The sequence below is a fragment of the Pseudophryne corroboree genome, chromosome 1 (assembly GCF_028390025.1).
Source record: "Pseudophryne corroboree isolate aPseCor3 chromosome 1, aPseCor3.hap2, whole genome shotgun sequence".
Taxonomy (NCBI): Eukaryota; Metazoa; Chordata; class Amphibia; order Anura; family Myobatrachidae; genus Pseudophryne; species Pseudophryne corroboree.
The window spans coordinates 1,223,338,350-1,223,355,388 of record NC_086444.1 but is presented as its reverse complement, the minus strand read 5'-3'; the positions used below and the strand labels follow the sequence as shown (position 1 = coordinate 1,223,355,388).

At 43.4% G+C, this 17,039-nt stretch overlaps 1 protein-coding gene across 3 annotated transcripts in view; it reads left to right on the top strand.

The window, feature by feature from the left end:
• Nucleotides 1-482: 482 nt before the first annotated feature.
• The window catches only part of LOC135026854 (proteinase-activated receptor 1-like), a 61,159-nt gene continuing 44,602 nt past the window's right edge, over nucleotides 483-17,039 (top strand). For 2 of the 3 annotated variants that reach the window (XM_063953690.1, XM_063953663.1), the window contains exons 1-2: nucleotides 483-609; nucleotides 4,004-4,093. In XM_063953690.1, coding sequence (XP_063809760.1) covers nucleotides 4,063-4,093 — 31 coding nt within the window. In that variant the 5' untranslated portion in view covers nucleotides 483-609; nucleotides 4,004-4,062. Of the gene's footprint in view, nucleotides 610-819; nucleotides 1,055-4,003; nucleotides 4,094-17,039 lie in introns of those variants that run through there. The other variant, XM_063953672.1, reaches the window with a different exon arrangement.

The window sequence follows — 17,039 nt, the reverse complement described above, 5'->3', positions numbered from 1 at the left end:
CGGCGCCAGTATAATTTCTTTTTAACCTGTCTATTAATAGAAGTATAGTCAGTGCAGGTTATCCATGTAAAGTCACGTTCTTAAAGGGATATTGTATTAGAACATGTAATTGATAGACACAAATGTAAAGTATTTTATATATTTTAATTATCATTATTCTTATGTTTATGTTTATTATTTTGTTTTGTATATCTATTTATATTTATGTGCAAATACATTTACTCATACTTGCCTACCTGACCCTCTCCATGAGGGAGAAAATGCTCTGTTCCTGGACTTTCCTGGTAATGTATGATTGCCATCACCTGTGGTGAAACAGCTTTATTATCAATTAACTAGCCTGCATTTACTAGCTGTATGTGTAAAACAATTGTACTGCTTTGTGCACGTTAATCACAACCCTAATTGCACTTAGAACTAACACCTGAGAAACAGGTAATAAATCAGCTCACAGGAGCTGACAGGGATCCTTGCTTCTTGAGAAAGCTGCCTGTCAGTGTGGAGAAACCGGTTGAAGAGACAGGGAATAATGGCACTGGAATAAGCATCAATAATCGTCTAGATTAGCATTGATCTGATAGTTTTGCAATCATGAAGCTATTACCAGAGGTCCGGATACTGATATTGTTTGATTCTTTGATTGTTTGCCACTATTTTGTTACCATCATTTTGGCACACGCACTGTGCAGCTGCTTATTACTTGTTCCTATTTATAACCAGTTCCAAGTCTGGGATCACATATATTGTCCACACTCACTAGCATCTGATGTGGTGAACCACAAGGATAGTATCAGCGGCTGACAGCAGATCAATGTATCAGCATTTACCATCTTGCTGTCAGTGAGGAGATTCTGAGTCAGCCGGGCCCCCACACATCTACACTGCCGGGCCCCCACACATCTACACTGCCGGGCCCCCACACATCTACACTGCCGGGCCCCCACACATCTACACTGCCGGGCCCCCACACATCTACACTGCCGGGCCCCCACACATCTACAGTGACGGGCCCGATCTCTCCCTTACTTATTAGCCGCTGTCTCCATTATAAACTGTGAGTAAAGGGGCCTGTGGGACTGAGAAAGCCGGGGATCCAACAATGCCTTGCAGCCTACCCGGTCTCTTCACTAAACCCCCGCATGTGTACTTATCCTTTGGGACTATTTACTATGCCAGTATAATACCATCATTGTGTGGACTAAGTAACATTTAAACGGCTACAGGAGAAGCGTTACATTTTTATACACTTTATAATATGTCTAAGTATCTCTGGAGATAATATAGTTTCTATTGTGTCATTTCATTTGTATTACACATTGGTGTAGTAATAGCGTGAGCTGTATGCTGGCACCACATCACCCAGTGACAGAGATAATCTATGACAGATATAAAGAGCTGATACCCGGTTATCTTACAATGATAGTGTGTCTTTATTTCCTTTCTGTCTTCCTCTTTCTGTTCTCTATAAATAGAAGTCATGTTATTCTTATAACTGAATTTATTTTTAAGCTTACTCCAATGCCTGTAAATGCCATAACGACCAATGGGCCTGATTTAGAGATATTTGCTAACTGATTGTTTTTGTACATCTCCTGTGCTTAGTGTACTGTCCGTGTATATTGTTTCTGTGCAGGGTAAATGCTGGGTGCTTTATTTTTACACTGCAATTTAGATATAAGTTTGAACACACCCCACCCAAATCCAACTCCCTCTGCACATGTTAGATCTGCCCCCTCTCCCTTGCAGTGCACATAGTTTTGCCAATTCGCTAACAAATTTGCTGCTGTGATGAGATCTGAATTAGGCCCCCAGTCACTTGGTCAGGCTCTGCACCGGCGTGGTGGGCAGGGACGTGCAGTCAGGGGAGGCAGTGCCTCCCCTGTGATTAATTATTAAAATAATAAAAAGATACTTACGACACATATTCTGTGTCATAAGTATCTTCTTTCTTGAATTCTAAGAATTTTCCTGCTTTAAAGCATTTTGGGAGGCACTGATAGCAGTGCCTCCCGTGAATAATGGGAACAGGGACAGTGTGGGGGGCGGAGCCTAGCACTGGGCTGTAAAAGCCTATAAAAAAAAATGGTGAAAGCAGCACTGATCCAAGTGCCTCGCTGACAGGGACACCACCCCCATGTCAGCGAGGCACCTGTGATTGGACAGCAGATCCAGGGCTGGATCCGCTTGTCCAATCACCGACATGCGGCGCTGGAGGCGGCGTGTCCCGGCGCTGATGGGCCTTCAGTGTGTGCGGCTCCCCCCCCCCCCCCCCCTTCCCGTCGTCCTGCTCCGGCTCCCGTTCACCTTACCAGCAGCGGTGGTCCTGCGGAGCTCTCCCCCATCCTCCCGGCTCCCGATCATCTGACAGTGACACTCAGCAGCAGCGGTGGCCGTGCAGTAAGTGAGGCTGTCCTCCTCCGCCCGCTGCAGTCTCTCCCCCTCTCTCCCTCTCTCTCCCCTCGAGTTCCTTATTAATTTATGATTCCCATCACCTGTGCTGAAACACCTTTGTAATCCATAGACCTGTTCAGCACAGGTGATGGCAATCATAAATTAATAGGGAACTCCAGGAGCAGAGCATTCTGTCCCTCCTGGAGAGGTCATGTTGGGAGGTATGGATATGTCAGTATAATGTTCATTTTTACAGGTGTCTCTACCCCTTTGGATTCTACTGGACAAGTGAACGTGACCGGCGTGGGATGTAGGTAAGTAATCTCTCTCTCATTTTTACAGGTATCGCTATTGGATTCTACTGGGCAACTGGACGTGACCGGCGTGGGATGTAGGTAAGTATGTGTGAGTGTGTAAGTGTGTTATAATAAAGTTTTACTGTCACGGTGTTTGTTTTTATTTGGGTATTTTTTGTTGTTGTAGAACTACAGGTACCAGTGAGCCCGTTATTTCCCTGCCTGCTGGTACTTGAGGTTCTCCAAGTACCAACAAGCGGGGGAGGCTTGCTGGGCCTTGTAGTTCCACAACAAAAAACAATATATATTTTTTTACACACATGGCTATCAGCCCAGCACCCACCACCCAGGGGTGTTGGGGACAGCCTGGGGCTTCACCCCTGGCCCTTGGGTGCCTGGAGGGGGGGACCCCTTGATTTAAGGGGTCCCCACTCCTCCAGGGTACCCCGGCCAGAGGTGACTAGTTGGGGGGTAATGCCACGGCCGCAGGGACCTACATAAAAGTGTCCACCGGCTGTGACATTATCTCTCTGGCTAGTGGAGCCCGGTGCTGGTTTTAAAAATACGGGGAACCCCTACATCTTTTATCCCTCGTATTTTTGGAACCAGGACCGGTCTAAGAGCCCGGTGCTGGTTGTCTAAATACGGGGAACCCCTGTCCAATTTTTTCCCCAGTATTTAAACAACCAGGACCGGCTAAAAGAGCCCGAGGCTGGTTATACTTAGGAGTGGGACCTCACGCATTTTTTTTTTTTAACTATTCAGACCCTTCTCCATTAAGTTAATGGAAGCCCTGGACAACAAAATTGCATTCATGTCCTCCTCCCTCGCCCTTCCCAGTCCCAAACACTAATTTTTTTTTCTATAAAAATGTATAATATATCACAAGTATGATGAGCAGGCGGGCATTGGCGGCATCGGACTGAGATAGAAATTAGTGGCGGAGGGCTGGGTCAGTTGATTGTGGGCGGGTTTGTAAGCCATTGGCTGTGGCAGCTGGTATCGGCTCAGAGGCAGTAGCGGGCATTGGCTAGGGGTCATCGGCAGGATTCGGCGGTCATTATGGCTGTAGTGCCTCACTAGCCACTGACCTCACCACACGCCACTGGTGGTGGGGCTCTGGGTCTCGGCTACCCTGCTCCAGCAGGCCAATACCACAGAACCAGTGAGCTACCCCAATGGAGTGATGCCTTTAACATGTCCTCATGACTATATTGTTGTTGTTTTATGTACACACCCCATGTTCTTATATTTTTTGGAAGTGAGAGAATTGCTTGGTGGACACTTATGTATGTTCTTTTCTGTGTATGTACCAGATGTGAATGCTGATGATGATTATTACCTGGACTTCAAAGTTGAACCACTACATGGCAATATGAGCAACAGAGACATCAGGAGATCTCCACGTAAGATTTTCTCATTTCTTTAATCACATATTAGAGGAGGATCAGAGCACTTATTGCTTATAATGATCTTCTGCTTAATAGATAAGTAGAGTATACAGTTTTGTAGTGTTGGATATAGAACAGTTTACAGCTAATCATACTGTCACATATGCCCAAAGCAGCAGAGAATTTAATGACATGAGTTTGTAGATGATGCTAGGTATAGTTACTGTAATTGTTCCCACATGTGGTAAAGCTGGACACAAATGTTTCTCAAGCCATTCAGGGATCCAAAAAGGACCTATGGTGTTTTCAGTCAGTGGTACAAAGTTGTGCTAGCCATACCTCCCAACATTACTGTTCATCTAATCTAGAGATGAGCGCCTGAAATTTTTCGGGTTTTGTGTTTTGGTTTTGTGTTCGGTTCCGCGGCCGTGTTTTGGGTTCGAACGCGTTTTGGCAAAACCTCACCGAATTATTTTTGTCGGATTCGGGTGTGTTTTGGATTCGGGTGTTTTTTTCCAAAAACACTAAAAAACAGCTTAAATCATAGAATTTGGGGGTCATTTTGATCCCAAAGTATTATTAACCTCAAAAACCATAATTTACACTCATTTTCAGTCTATTCTGAATACCTCACACCTCACAATATTATTTTTAGTCCTAAAATTTGCACCGAGGTCGCTGTGTGAGTAAGATAAGCGACCCTAGTGGCCGACACAAACACCGGGCCCATCTAGGAGTGGCACTGCAGTGTCACGCAGGATGTCCCTTCCAAAAAACCCTCCCCAAACAGCACATGACGCAAAGAAAAAAAGAGGCGCAATGAGGTAGCTGTGTGAGTAAGATTAGCGACCCTAGTGGCCGACACAAACACCGGGCCCATCTAGGAGTGGCACTGCAGTGTCACGTAGGATGTCCCTTCCAAAAAACCCTCCCCAAACAGCACATGACGCAAAGAAAAAAAGAGGCGCAATGAGGTAGCTGTGTGAGTAAGATTAGCGACCGTAGTGGCCGACACAAACACCGGGCCCATTTAGGAGTAGCACTGCAGTGTCCCGTAGGATGTCCCTTCCAAAAAACCCTCCCCAAACAGCACATGACGCAAAGAAAAAGAGATAGTATACTCGTAACTAGTATGTATGTATAAAGAAAGAAAAAAAAACCACGGTTAGGTGGTATATACAATTATGGACAGGCTGCCGAGTGCCGACACAGAGGTAGCCACAGCCGTGAACTACCGCACTGTACTGTGTCTGCTGCTAATATATAGACTGGTTGATAAAGAGATAGTATACTCGTAACTAGTATGTATGTATAAAGAAAGAAAAAAAAACCACGGTTAGGTGGTATATACAATTATGGACGGGCTGCCGAGTGCCGACACAGAGGTAGCCACAGCCGTGAACTACCGCACTGTACTGTGTCTGCTGCTAATATATAGACTGGTTGATAAAGAGATAGTATACTCGTAACTAGTATGTATGTATAAAGAAAGAAAAAAAAAACCACGGTTAGGTCACTGGTATATACAATTATGGACGGGCTGCGGAGTGCCGACACAGAGGTAGCCACAGCCGTGAACTACTGCACTGTACTGTGTCTGCTGCTAATATATAGACTGGTTGATAAAGAGATAGTATACTCGTAACTAGTATGTATGTATAAAGAAAGAAAAAAAAACCACGGTTAGGTGGTATATACAATTATGGACGGGCTGCCGAGTGCCGACACAGAGGTAGCCACAGCCGTGAACTACCGCACTGTACTGTGTCTGCTGCTAATATATAGACTGGTTGATAAAGAGATAGTATACTCGTAACTAGTATGTATGTATAAAGAAAGAAAAAAAAACCACGGTTAGGTCACTGGTATATACAATTATGGACGGGCTGCCGAGTGCCGACACAGAGGTAGCCACAGCCGTGAACTACCGCACTGTACTGTGTCTGCTGCTAATATATAGACTGGTTGATAAAGAGATAGTATACTCGTAACTAGTATGTATGTATAAAGAAAGAAAAAAAAACCACGGTTTGGTCACTGGTATATACAATTATGGACGGGCTGCCGAGTGCCGACACAGAGGTAGCCACAGCCGTGAACTACCGCACTGTACTGTGTCTGCTGCTAATATATAGACTGGTTGATAAAGAGATAGTATACTCGTAAGTCGTAACTAGTATGTATGTATAAAGAAAGAAAAAAAAACCACGGTTAGGTCACTGGTATATACAATTATGGACGGGCTGACGAGTGCCGACACAGAGGTAGCCACAGCCGTGAACTACCGCACTGTACTGTGTCTGCTGCTAATATAGACTGGTTGATAAAGAGATAGTATACTACTAATATTATATACTGGTGGTCAGGTCACTGGTCACTAGTCACACTGGCAGTGGCACTCCTGCAGCAAAAGTGTGCACTGTTTAATTTTAATATAATATTATGTACTCCTGGCTCCTGCTATAACCTATAACTGGCACTGCAGTAGTGCTCCCCAGTCTCCCCCACAATTATAAGCTGTGTGAGCTGAGCAGTCAGACAGATATATAATATATATAGATGATGCAGCACACTGGCCTGAGCCTGAGCAGTGCACACAGATATGGTATGTGACTGAGTCACTGTGTGCTGTGTATCGCTTTTTTCAGGCAGAGAACGGATTATAAATAAAAGTGGTGGTCACTGGTCACTATCAGCAAAACTCTGCACTGTACACTACTGAGTACTCCTAATGCTCCCCAAAATTAGTAAATCAAGTGTCTAAACGGAGAGGACGCCAGCCACGTCCTCTCCCTATCAATCTCAATGCACGTGTGAAAATGGCGGCGACGCGCGGCTCCTTATATAGAATCCGAGTCTCGCGAGAATCCGACAGCGTCATGATGACGTTCGGGCGCGCTCGGGTTAACCGAGCAAGGCGGGAAGATCCGAGTCGCTCGGACTCGTGAAAAAAAACATGAAGTTCTGGCGGGTTCGGATTCAGAGAAACCGAACCCGCTCATCTCTAATCTAATCTGGACCTGGCATGTGGCCATCTGAAAAAGAGGTGTAGCCTATGGAAGGGCACGTCCTCCTGACAACCCCCCATCTGCATCTCAGCTAGGGTAGGCTCAGCACCCTCCAAGATGCTGGGTGGAACACAGGATCTCAATGCACTGTGAATAGATGTTGTGTGTATAAGTATGGCATCTACACAATCACCTTTCTGCATAAGTGTTCCTCCCCAACTCCCCCCCCTCCCCCATGGGACACTGTGGCCTGCTGGTGGGATGGTGGGACAGTCCCAGAAGAGTGGGACAGTTGTGAGGTATGAGCTAGTCATGGTACATCACAGACCTTTTCTGTAAGCTCCAGAACATAGTGTTTGAGGAGAGGGGAGAGGACATCATCACAGAACATGGACATGACTGCTGCACATCACAGCCGCTCTCTCTGAGCAGGGGCTCGGAGAGGAGGAGGTCGGCACTAACTCATATATTCTCATGTACAGAATTAATAAATAGTAGACACCAGTTGAAAGTAGTGTTGTAGACACACCAGCTGGATAGACTTAACCAGGACCTTGGATTTATTGTTCATAGTGGAAATGTATTGTACAGCTTTATACACAAAAGGGACTGCTGCTGGAGTCATTATAATGAGTCAGACTAACTCATTATATTTGGCCGCCACAGTACTGTGGGCTTCCAGTCCATCCTGGTCCCAGTGACATAAAATGAGCTGCTTTCTGCTGAGGATGCTATGATTGTGGTCCTGCCAGAGGAGGAGGAGGAGGTGCCACATCTTCTTCCATAAGTTTCATGGACTGGATTTCCATCCCGATCCAGCACTGCTCTTCTCTCATCCCCTTGTATTTTATGACCAGCCTGACTCTTCCTATGTGAAGTAGTCCTCGCTGCCAAGCCAGTTATCTAAAGTCACAATCTCATGACAATCCCCGGTGTTAAGAGAAGACACCCTGCAGTACTGTGTTTTGTTAAACAGATTGTAGTATATTTATTACCCAACTCCTGTCACTCTATCTCACTGCCTTTCCCTGCCTCACACTGTCACCCACTACATCGAACTGTCACCTTCTTCCTACCACACTCTCCTTTCCAAGCTCTGCCACCTCCTCTCACCTACTCCCTGTTACTCATAGCCTCTCCATCACCCACTGACTCTCCCTGTCACCCTCTTCTTCTTTCTGTTACCCTCTCCTTGTCAAGCTCTGCCACCTCGTATAACCTGCCCCTGTTACCCACTGCCTCTCCATCACTAACTCCCCATCACACACTGACTCTCCCTGTCAATCACTGTTTATCCTTGTCATCCTCTGAACTCCTCATCCCCTGACTATGCTCCCTCCCGACAGTGTAAGGTAAACCATACAACCCTACTCATGAATAAATAATGAAACAGAGACTTGTATTAGGGGAAAGGAAGGTCAGCTTTATTAGAATTAATTATACTATTTAAAATCTATCTAACTAGCATATATATCTGCAAGTAGAATATATAACTAGAATACTATAAGAAGAGGAAGATAGGAAAACAAAGAAAGTATGGTAGCACAGAAAGTACAGCCCCACTAGACAAGATCACCAACTGCATACTCGCACATATTTACCACATGGGTGGGTGAGTAGCCAGCCCCATAATCATTCCCAAAGTATCCACCTCCCACACCAATGACACAACAACATGAAGCCCACCTGGACCAATGGTGCCGCTGACCCCTGTAAGGCAGAATCAGCCTAAAACCTGTATTGGAAAGGATAACACTTCAAGCTAAAAAGACAGATCGCGCCTGCCACCGTTCATTCCCGCCACAAAAAGTTGACACCAATAACAACAAAAGGGAGGGAGGGTGAATTTTCCAAAGACGGATGCCTGTAACAATCCTGCAATAGGCCCAAAACATCACCCCCTAACTCCCACTCCATAGGCTATCCTGACAAAGCCTTCTACAGAAACCATTAACCTTTCCCTGCCAGGAGGTGAGCACTCACAAGCTTGGGTGTTTACTTACCTCCATGCATATAAAATTGTAAACTTGGGGTAGGGTTGAGAATAAGGGCCCAAAGCATATTTTTGCACCTTGGCCCACGACTCACAAGTTCCTCAACTTTTGTGGATGACTGCAAGTTCAGCATGTGACACGTATATAAGGTCAGCATGTGACATGTACTGTATATAAGATTAGCATGTGATATGTACTGTATATAAGGTCAGCATGTGACATGTACTGTATATAAGGTCAGCATGTGACATGTACTGTATATAAGGTCAGCATGAGACACGTATATAAGGTCAGCAAGTGGCATGTTCTGTATATAAGGTCAGCATGTGACATGTACTATATATAAGGTCAGCATGTGACATGTACTGTATATAAGATTAGCATGTGACATGTACTGTATATTAGGTCAGCATGTGACATTTACTGTATATTAGGTCAGCATGTGACATGTACTGTATATAAGGTCAGCATGAGACACGTATATAAGGCCAGCAAGTGACATGTTCTGTATATAAGGTCAGCATGTGACATGTACTATATATAAGGTCAGCATGTGACATATACTGTATATAAGATTAGCATGTGACATGTACTGTATAAAAGGCCAGCATGTGACATGTACTGTATAAAAGGTCAGCATGTGACATGTACTGTATATAAGATTAGCATGTGGCATGTACTGTATATAAGGTCAGCATGCGACACGTATATAAGGACAGCATGTGACATGTACTGTATATAAGGTCAGTATGTGACATGTACTGTATATATGGTCAGCATGTGACATGTACTGTATATAAGGTCAGCATGTGACTTGTACTGTATATAAGGTCAGCATGTGACATGTACTGTATATAAGGTCAGCATGTGACATGTTCTGTATATAAGGTCAGCATGTGACATGTTCTGTATATAAGGTCACCATGTGACATGTACTGTATATAAGGTCAGCATGTGACATGTATTGTATACAAGGTCAGCAGGCGACACGTATATAAGGCCAGCATGTGACATGTACTGTATATAAGGTCAGCATGTGACATGTACCATATATAAGGTCAGCATGTAACATGTACTGTATATAAGATTAGCATGTGACATGTACTGTATATGAGGTCAGCATGTGACATGTACTGTATATAAGGTCAGCATGTGACATGTACTGTATATAAGATTAGCATGTGACATGTACTGTATATAAGATTAGCATGTGACATGTTCTGTATATAAGGTCAGCATGTGACACGTACTGTATATAAGATCAGCATGTGACACGTACTGTATATAAGGTCAGCATGTGACACGTAATGTATATAAGGTCAGCATGACACATGTTCTGTATATAAGGTCAGCATGACACATGTTCTGTATATAAGGTCAGCATGTGACATGTACTGTATATAAGGTCAGCATGTGACATGTACCATATATAAGGTCAGCATGTGACATTTACTGTATATAAGATTAGCATGTGACATGTTCTGTATATAAAGTCAGCATGTGACATGTACTGTATATAAGATTAGCATGTGACATGTACTGTATATAAGGTCAGCATGTGACATGTTCTGTATATAAGGTCAGCATGTGACACGTACTGTATATAAGATCAGCATGTGACATGTACTGTATATAAGCTCAGCATGTGACATGTTCTGTATATAAATCAGCATGTGACATGTTCTGTATATAAGATTAGCATGTGATATGTACTGTATATAACGTCAGCATGTGACATGTACTGTATATAAGATTAGCATGTGACATGTACTGTATATAAGATTAGCATGTGACATGTACTGTATATAAGATTAGTATTTGTGACATGTACTGTATATAAGGTCAGCATGTGACATGTACTGTATATAAGGTCAGCATGTGACATGTACTGTATGTGGCTGTTTTATCATATAAATGAAGTTCCAGTCGCATGACTCAATGCATGAACCTGTGCAATGTGGCCCTTCCACTATGTGGCCAATCACAGCAGTGCATTGGCGCCATTGCAGCTATAAATTTCAATAAACACAAACTGCACAGAATTGTTACATAAGTGAGTTTATGGTTATTGCTACATGTATAAGCACACTGTTCTTACAGCTATTCTATAGTGACTATGGTTATTGCTACATGTATAAGTACACTGTTCTTACAGCTATTCTATAGTGACTATGGTTATTGCTACATGTATAAGCACACCGTTCTTACAGCTATTCTATAGTGACTATGGTTATTGCTACATGTATAAGCACACCGTTCTTACAGCTATTCTATAGTGATTATGGTTATTGCTACATGTATAAGCACACTGCTCTTACAGCTATTCTATAGTGACTATGGTCAGTTCCACACATGGACATCACTGCCGTTAGCAGAACTGATTATGTAGGTGACACCAGGGCACTCCTTATACGATCTGCTCTCTCTGTGTTATTTATTACTTCAGCTACAGATAATTTGCCTTTAATGTCTCTAATACTATTGTGTTACTGTAGTTTATTCCTATCTGTCTGGGCATTGTCACATGTGGTCACTCGGTAAACCATTGGCTTAGTATAAATATGTTACTGTAGGTTATTCCTATCTGTCTGGGCATTGTCACGTGTGGTCACTCGGTAAACCATTGGCTTAGTATAAATATGTGTTACTGTAGGTTATTCCTATCTGTCTGGGCATTGTCACGTGTGGTCACTCTGTAAACCTTTGGCTTAGTATAAATATGTGTTACTGTAGGTTATTCCTATCTGTCTGGGCATTGTCACGTGTGGTCACTCGGTAAACCATTTGCTTAGTATAAATATGTGTTACTGTAGGTTATTCCTATCTGTCTGGGCATTGTCACGTGTGGTCACTCGGTAAACCATTGGCTTAGTATAAATATGTGTTATTGTAGGTTATTCCTATCTGTCTGGGCATTGTCACTTGTGGTCACTCGGTAAACCATTGGCTTAGTATAAATATGTGTTACTGTAGGTTATTCCTATCTGTCTGGGCATTGTCACGTGTGGTCACTCGGTAAACCATTGGCTTAGTATAAATATGTGTTACTGTAGGTTATTCCTCTCTGTCTGGGCATTGTCACAAGTGGTCACTCGGTAAACCATTGGCTTAGTATAAATATGTGTTACTGTAGGTTATTCCTCTCTGTCTGGGCATTGTCACGTGTGGTCACTCGGTAAACCATTGGCTTAGTATAAATGTGTTACTGTAGGTTATTCCTCTGTCTGGGCATTGTCACTTGTGGTCACTCGGTAAACCATTGGCTTAGTATAAATATGTTACTGTAGGTTATTCCTCTGTCTGGGCATTGTCACGTGTGGTCACTCGGTAAACCATTGGCTTAGTATAAATATGTGTTACTGTAGGTTATTCCTATCTGTCTGGGCATTGTCACATGTGGTCACTCAGTAAACCATTGGCTTAGTATAAATATGTATTACTGTAGGTTATTCCTATCTGTCTGGGCATTGTCATGTGTGGTCACTCGGTAAACCATTGGCTTAGTATAAATGTGTTACTGTAGGTTATTCCTCTGTCTGGGCATTGTCACGTGTGGTCACTCGGAAAACCATTGGCTTAGTATAAATATGATTTGATAATATAGAATGTAAAATTCTGTTCTGGTTATCCCAATGAAAATCATAAAGAGATTGCATCTGACATTCATATATGTCAGCAATGGGGTGGCTCCTGGGGTGCGGATCCTTCTGGACTGCCGTGGCTGGGTGACAACAGCGCATCGCAGCATTACATTTAATTTGTCACTTTCATTGTTTCTTTATTATACATATAACACCTTTTTCACTTATATTAAATCACCCCATAACCCTTTTTTCTCACCTATTCCTTAATCCTTCTCATTACACATAAGCATTCCTTGTGATGCCCTGGGGTAGCTTGGCTGTGGTGGTTTGGTGGGTCCCGTGTCCTAGGTTTGAACCCCTATAGTGCTAGGTACTGCAGCAGAGTGGAGACCCTTGCCTTGGGGCTGCAGCTACATGCATTGATCAATACATAACCAAACTCTGCTATTTATTATATGCTAAGCTGTATGATATCAGTAATGCTAGAGACAGTGCACCTACAACACCCCCCTTTTCTCTGTTGAACTACAAGTCTCAGTAGGTAGCACATCACATTACTGGCAGCTATAGGTGAGAAGTCTAAGGCCCCTCCGTAGCATTCATATATGTCTGCAAGATCATCATGTTGTATGTATGTTGGGTCATCAGGAGGAGGAGGATGATGATGATGATGATGATGATCTTTTCTCCAAATTGGACTCAAAGTGCTTTACATTTACCTTTACAACACAGAATACAAAACAAACTTAACAAGGGACATTAGTGCATTATGTGAGCACACAGCTAAGTCTTGAGTGTATTTTTGAGGGATTCTAGAGAGGAAGTCTTTGTAACTGCAGGACGGCGAGTTCCATAGAGTCAGAGCCACAAAGCTGAAAGCTCGATCCCCAGATGAATTCTGGGAGATTCTGGTTACCTCCAATAGTCCTTCATCTACAGATCAGTGATAAAATGAGATAAGGAGTCAAATCTGCTTCAGGCACACTGGACCCTGGTCATGCAGGGCTTTGAAAGTCTTGAAAAGGATTCACCATCTTACAGGCAGCCAGTGAAGGGAGTAGAGAATGGGTGTTATGTGGCTGGATGGTAAATAGTCTGGCAGTTGCGTTTTGTACCATCTGCAAGTGGTACAATTAAATTGCTTGGAGACAAAGGTAGAGGGCATTGCATTAGTCTAGGTGTAATGATACAAATGCATGTATGTAGGTAGATCTTCTGCGGGAATTAAGTACTTGATTCTTGCTCTGTTCCTCAGATAAAATAATGAGGTCTTGATTGCAGCTGATACCTGATGTTTACCTGTCAAGCCACTATCGGAGACAACACCAAGATTCTGCACATGTTCAGCGTTTTCTAATTATGAACCATCATGTGGAAGTCCTGTTAGTTTGCTATGCTGCAGTCTTGCACTGGGACCAATCATTAGGACCTCTGTTTTTTCAGAGTTCAGTCACAGCAATCTGGCACTCATCCACTTCTGGAGCTCGGCTAGACAGCCATTTATGGTTGTTATTAAATTCTCAGTTCCTGGATCAAAGGACAAGTACAGTTGTATAACAGTGGTAGACCAGGCCAGGGTGTCTGATTATTTCACTAAGTGGTAGCATGTACTCTATATTGCAAAATCCATGGGAGATAGTATAGAATGTTGTGGGACACCATATGTCATTGGTACTGGTGATGAGTATACTCCAAAATAATCTATGTAACAGCAAGTGAGAGATGATATGAACCAGCTTAGGACTATGCCATCCATACCACAGAAAGTTTCTCAGGCATTAGTTAGAATCCCTTGGTCCATGATGTCAGAGGCTGCAGATAGATCCAGGATTAAGCATGAGCAGTCACCTCTGTCTCTAGCCTCAGAAGATCATTAGGAACACATTCCAGGGCTGGTTCAGTGTTCTGTCTTCTCCTGAATCCTGACTGGAATGGATCCTAAATATCATGTGCTAACAGGTGGGTTTCTAGTTTAGTTGCAACCACTTTCTCACTAACCTTTCATAAAAAAGGAAGGTTTGCCATTGGTCTGTAGTTGGTCATGCAGCCAGGATCTAAATTAGGCTTTTTAAGAAGTGGTCTAACAATTGCTCCTATAGATGTTCAGGAAAATGCCTGTCTGCAAAGAGCGTTGACCCATGGGCATTACTCAGCTTCAGTTGCTAAATAATAAATCAGGTGATTATAGGAAGATTGTGCTCTGCGAACATATTGCACCTGCGTGGTGGCTAAATGGTGATCGTAATTTAGTGAAATGCAATCTGAATTTGAATGACAGGATGTGACCGTTTGTGGGAGGTTTCATGGCATTTGTAGGGAGTGGTTGGTAAAATGCAATTGGATCATGGACATTTTCGGGGCGTGTATCTGACGTCAGTTGCAATGGATTGTGACTAAAAACATGGTGCCTGCATTCTCATTATTCTGGGTAACCCTGGGCCAACCACAATTGTCGATGGTATTCCATTTCTGCATATGCATCGCTATTCTGTGATTTTATTTTTCCCCACTTCAGTAACATTTGACTGCAAATCTGTAACAATGTAAATGTTTCCTTTATATCCATTCTTAATCACCATTGTTTTTGTTGCCTGCCTTCACGTCTTCTTCTCACATTGTCTATTATTTTAGTATTTAATATCTGCATCCATAAAATTATACTATGTAATAATACACCAGTTTCATTGTGCATACATATTTACCAACACTGCACTGACTGTCACATACAGCCTCCAATCCTACTTCCAGTTGTCATTCCCCCATTTACCTCATACACACCATGTTTCCTTCTAATCCTGTATTCTACCCCCTGTTCCCACCTCTATCCCCCCAGTCTCTAATCTCCGCCTCCCCTCTGACTATCACACCCCTGCTTTCCTCCCTCACATCACCCGCACCTGCATTTTCATTCACTTCTCACACACTTTGGTCCTACTATCCCATCACTAAGCGCTGCTCCCTCTCTCTTCTGTCACCTCCCCTCCACCTGCATCTTATAACCTCCTTCCCTGCTCTCCTGTAATACCCTGGCAGGGATAATTCACAATGTATGCAAATTTCACTAACCTCAGTAAACTCTTCAGCCGAGTTGCTTCTGCTACTGGTTTGCGGGCGATGGCGCAGAGATGACAGTATTGGACCAGTTTCTGGGATGTTGTGCGGTTGTTTTATTATAAACATCCTAGTGATATTTGGTGGACCCCCTTCTTTTAAAGTAAAGCATTCATTACCTTCAAAACCAGAAATAAAGACACGGAGACTTGAATTTTGGCAGAAAAATTGCTAGCTATTCATTTGACCCTAACCAGTAGCAAACCTGTAATAGAAAATTTTATTAAGATGCCAATCCAGCCGGCATATGGTGGCAGCATGAAGAACGGCTCTATTAACCTAAATTAACCTTAAAATACTAAAAATTTGAGACCATCCTAATTTTACTACAACTATCACAAACCGGTAATAGGTGACAACTCAACCTCCACAGTGACTACCCACCGCTTCTGGGTGCCCTGCCGCTGCCTTCCCGGACGGGTGGTCAAGCGGCCAATAAGTCGATGGAGGTGAGTGCACCTAAACCACACCAAACTGTAAAACACTACAGCTTACCATACAAATACAAACTGCCGTTCTTTTCCGCCAATAAATAACCAACGATAAAACCAGCCAACAACTTAACGCCAAGGCACCACGTGCCAGAATTTCTGACCACAGGGGCGGGAGGGTGGGAAGGCAAATCACCACAAGAGAGAGCTAAAATGGCCTCACCTTCCCTATATATATCAAACCCTCCCCTTCAAAAAAGGCTGTACTTTCCTCACAGCTAGGTCCACCCCTCACCAGATGTTTAACTCTTTCCTCTCCTATGCAGTCAATTCTCTCTCCAACTAATAAGGTTAAGGCTAAGCACTGGAAACACTGCCCGCAAGACGGGACCAGCACACTATCAGGCAATACAGACACCGCCTATGCCAATTAGTCAAGATCATTTGGCGCAGAGAGGACCCTGGAGGCTGGCTGTTCATGCTGTATAGGTTGCAGCATCTCAAAAACAAACTTCTGGTGAGGATGGGTGAAGGGATTTATGAGATGAGGGGGTACTCTAAATGAAAAGCCTAATCAAGGGGTACGGGAGAGAAAAAAGGCTGGGAACCGCTGCTCTATGCAATAAAAAGAACCATTTTCTAACGTACAGTATTGTCAAAAATCTATTTGTATGCAATAAGTATTATATAATATAATTATAACACAGGTCACGGTAGCAATGTTCCTGGAAGATAATTTCAGGGCTCCATAGCTCCGAGTGTAGGATCCCAGTGTAAGCAGGGATGTATATGCATATACTGTACATAAAACCCTGGGGCCTGTACTTGGTCAC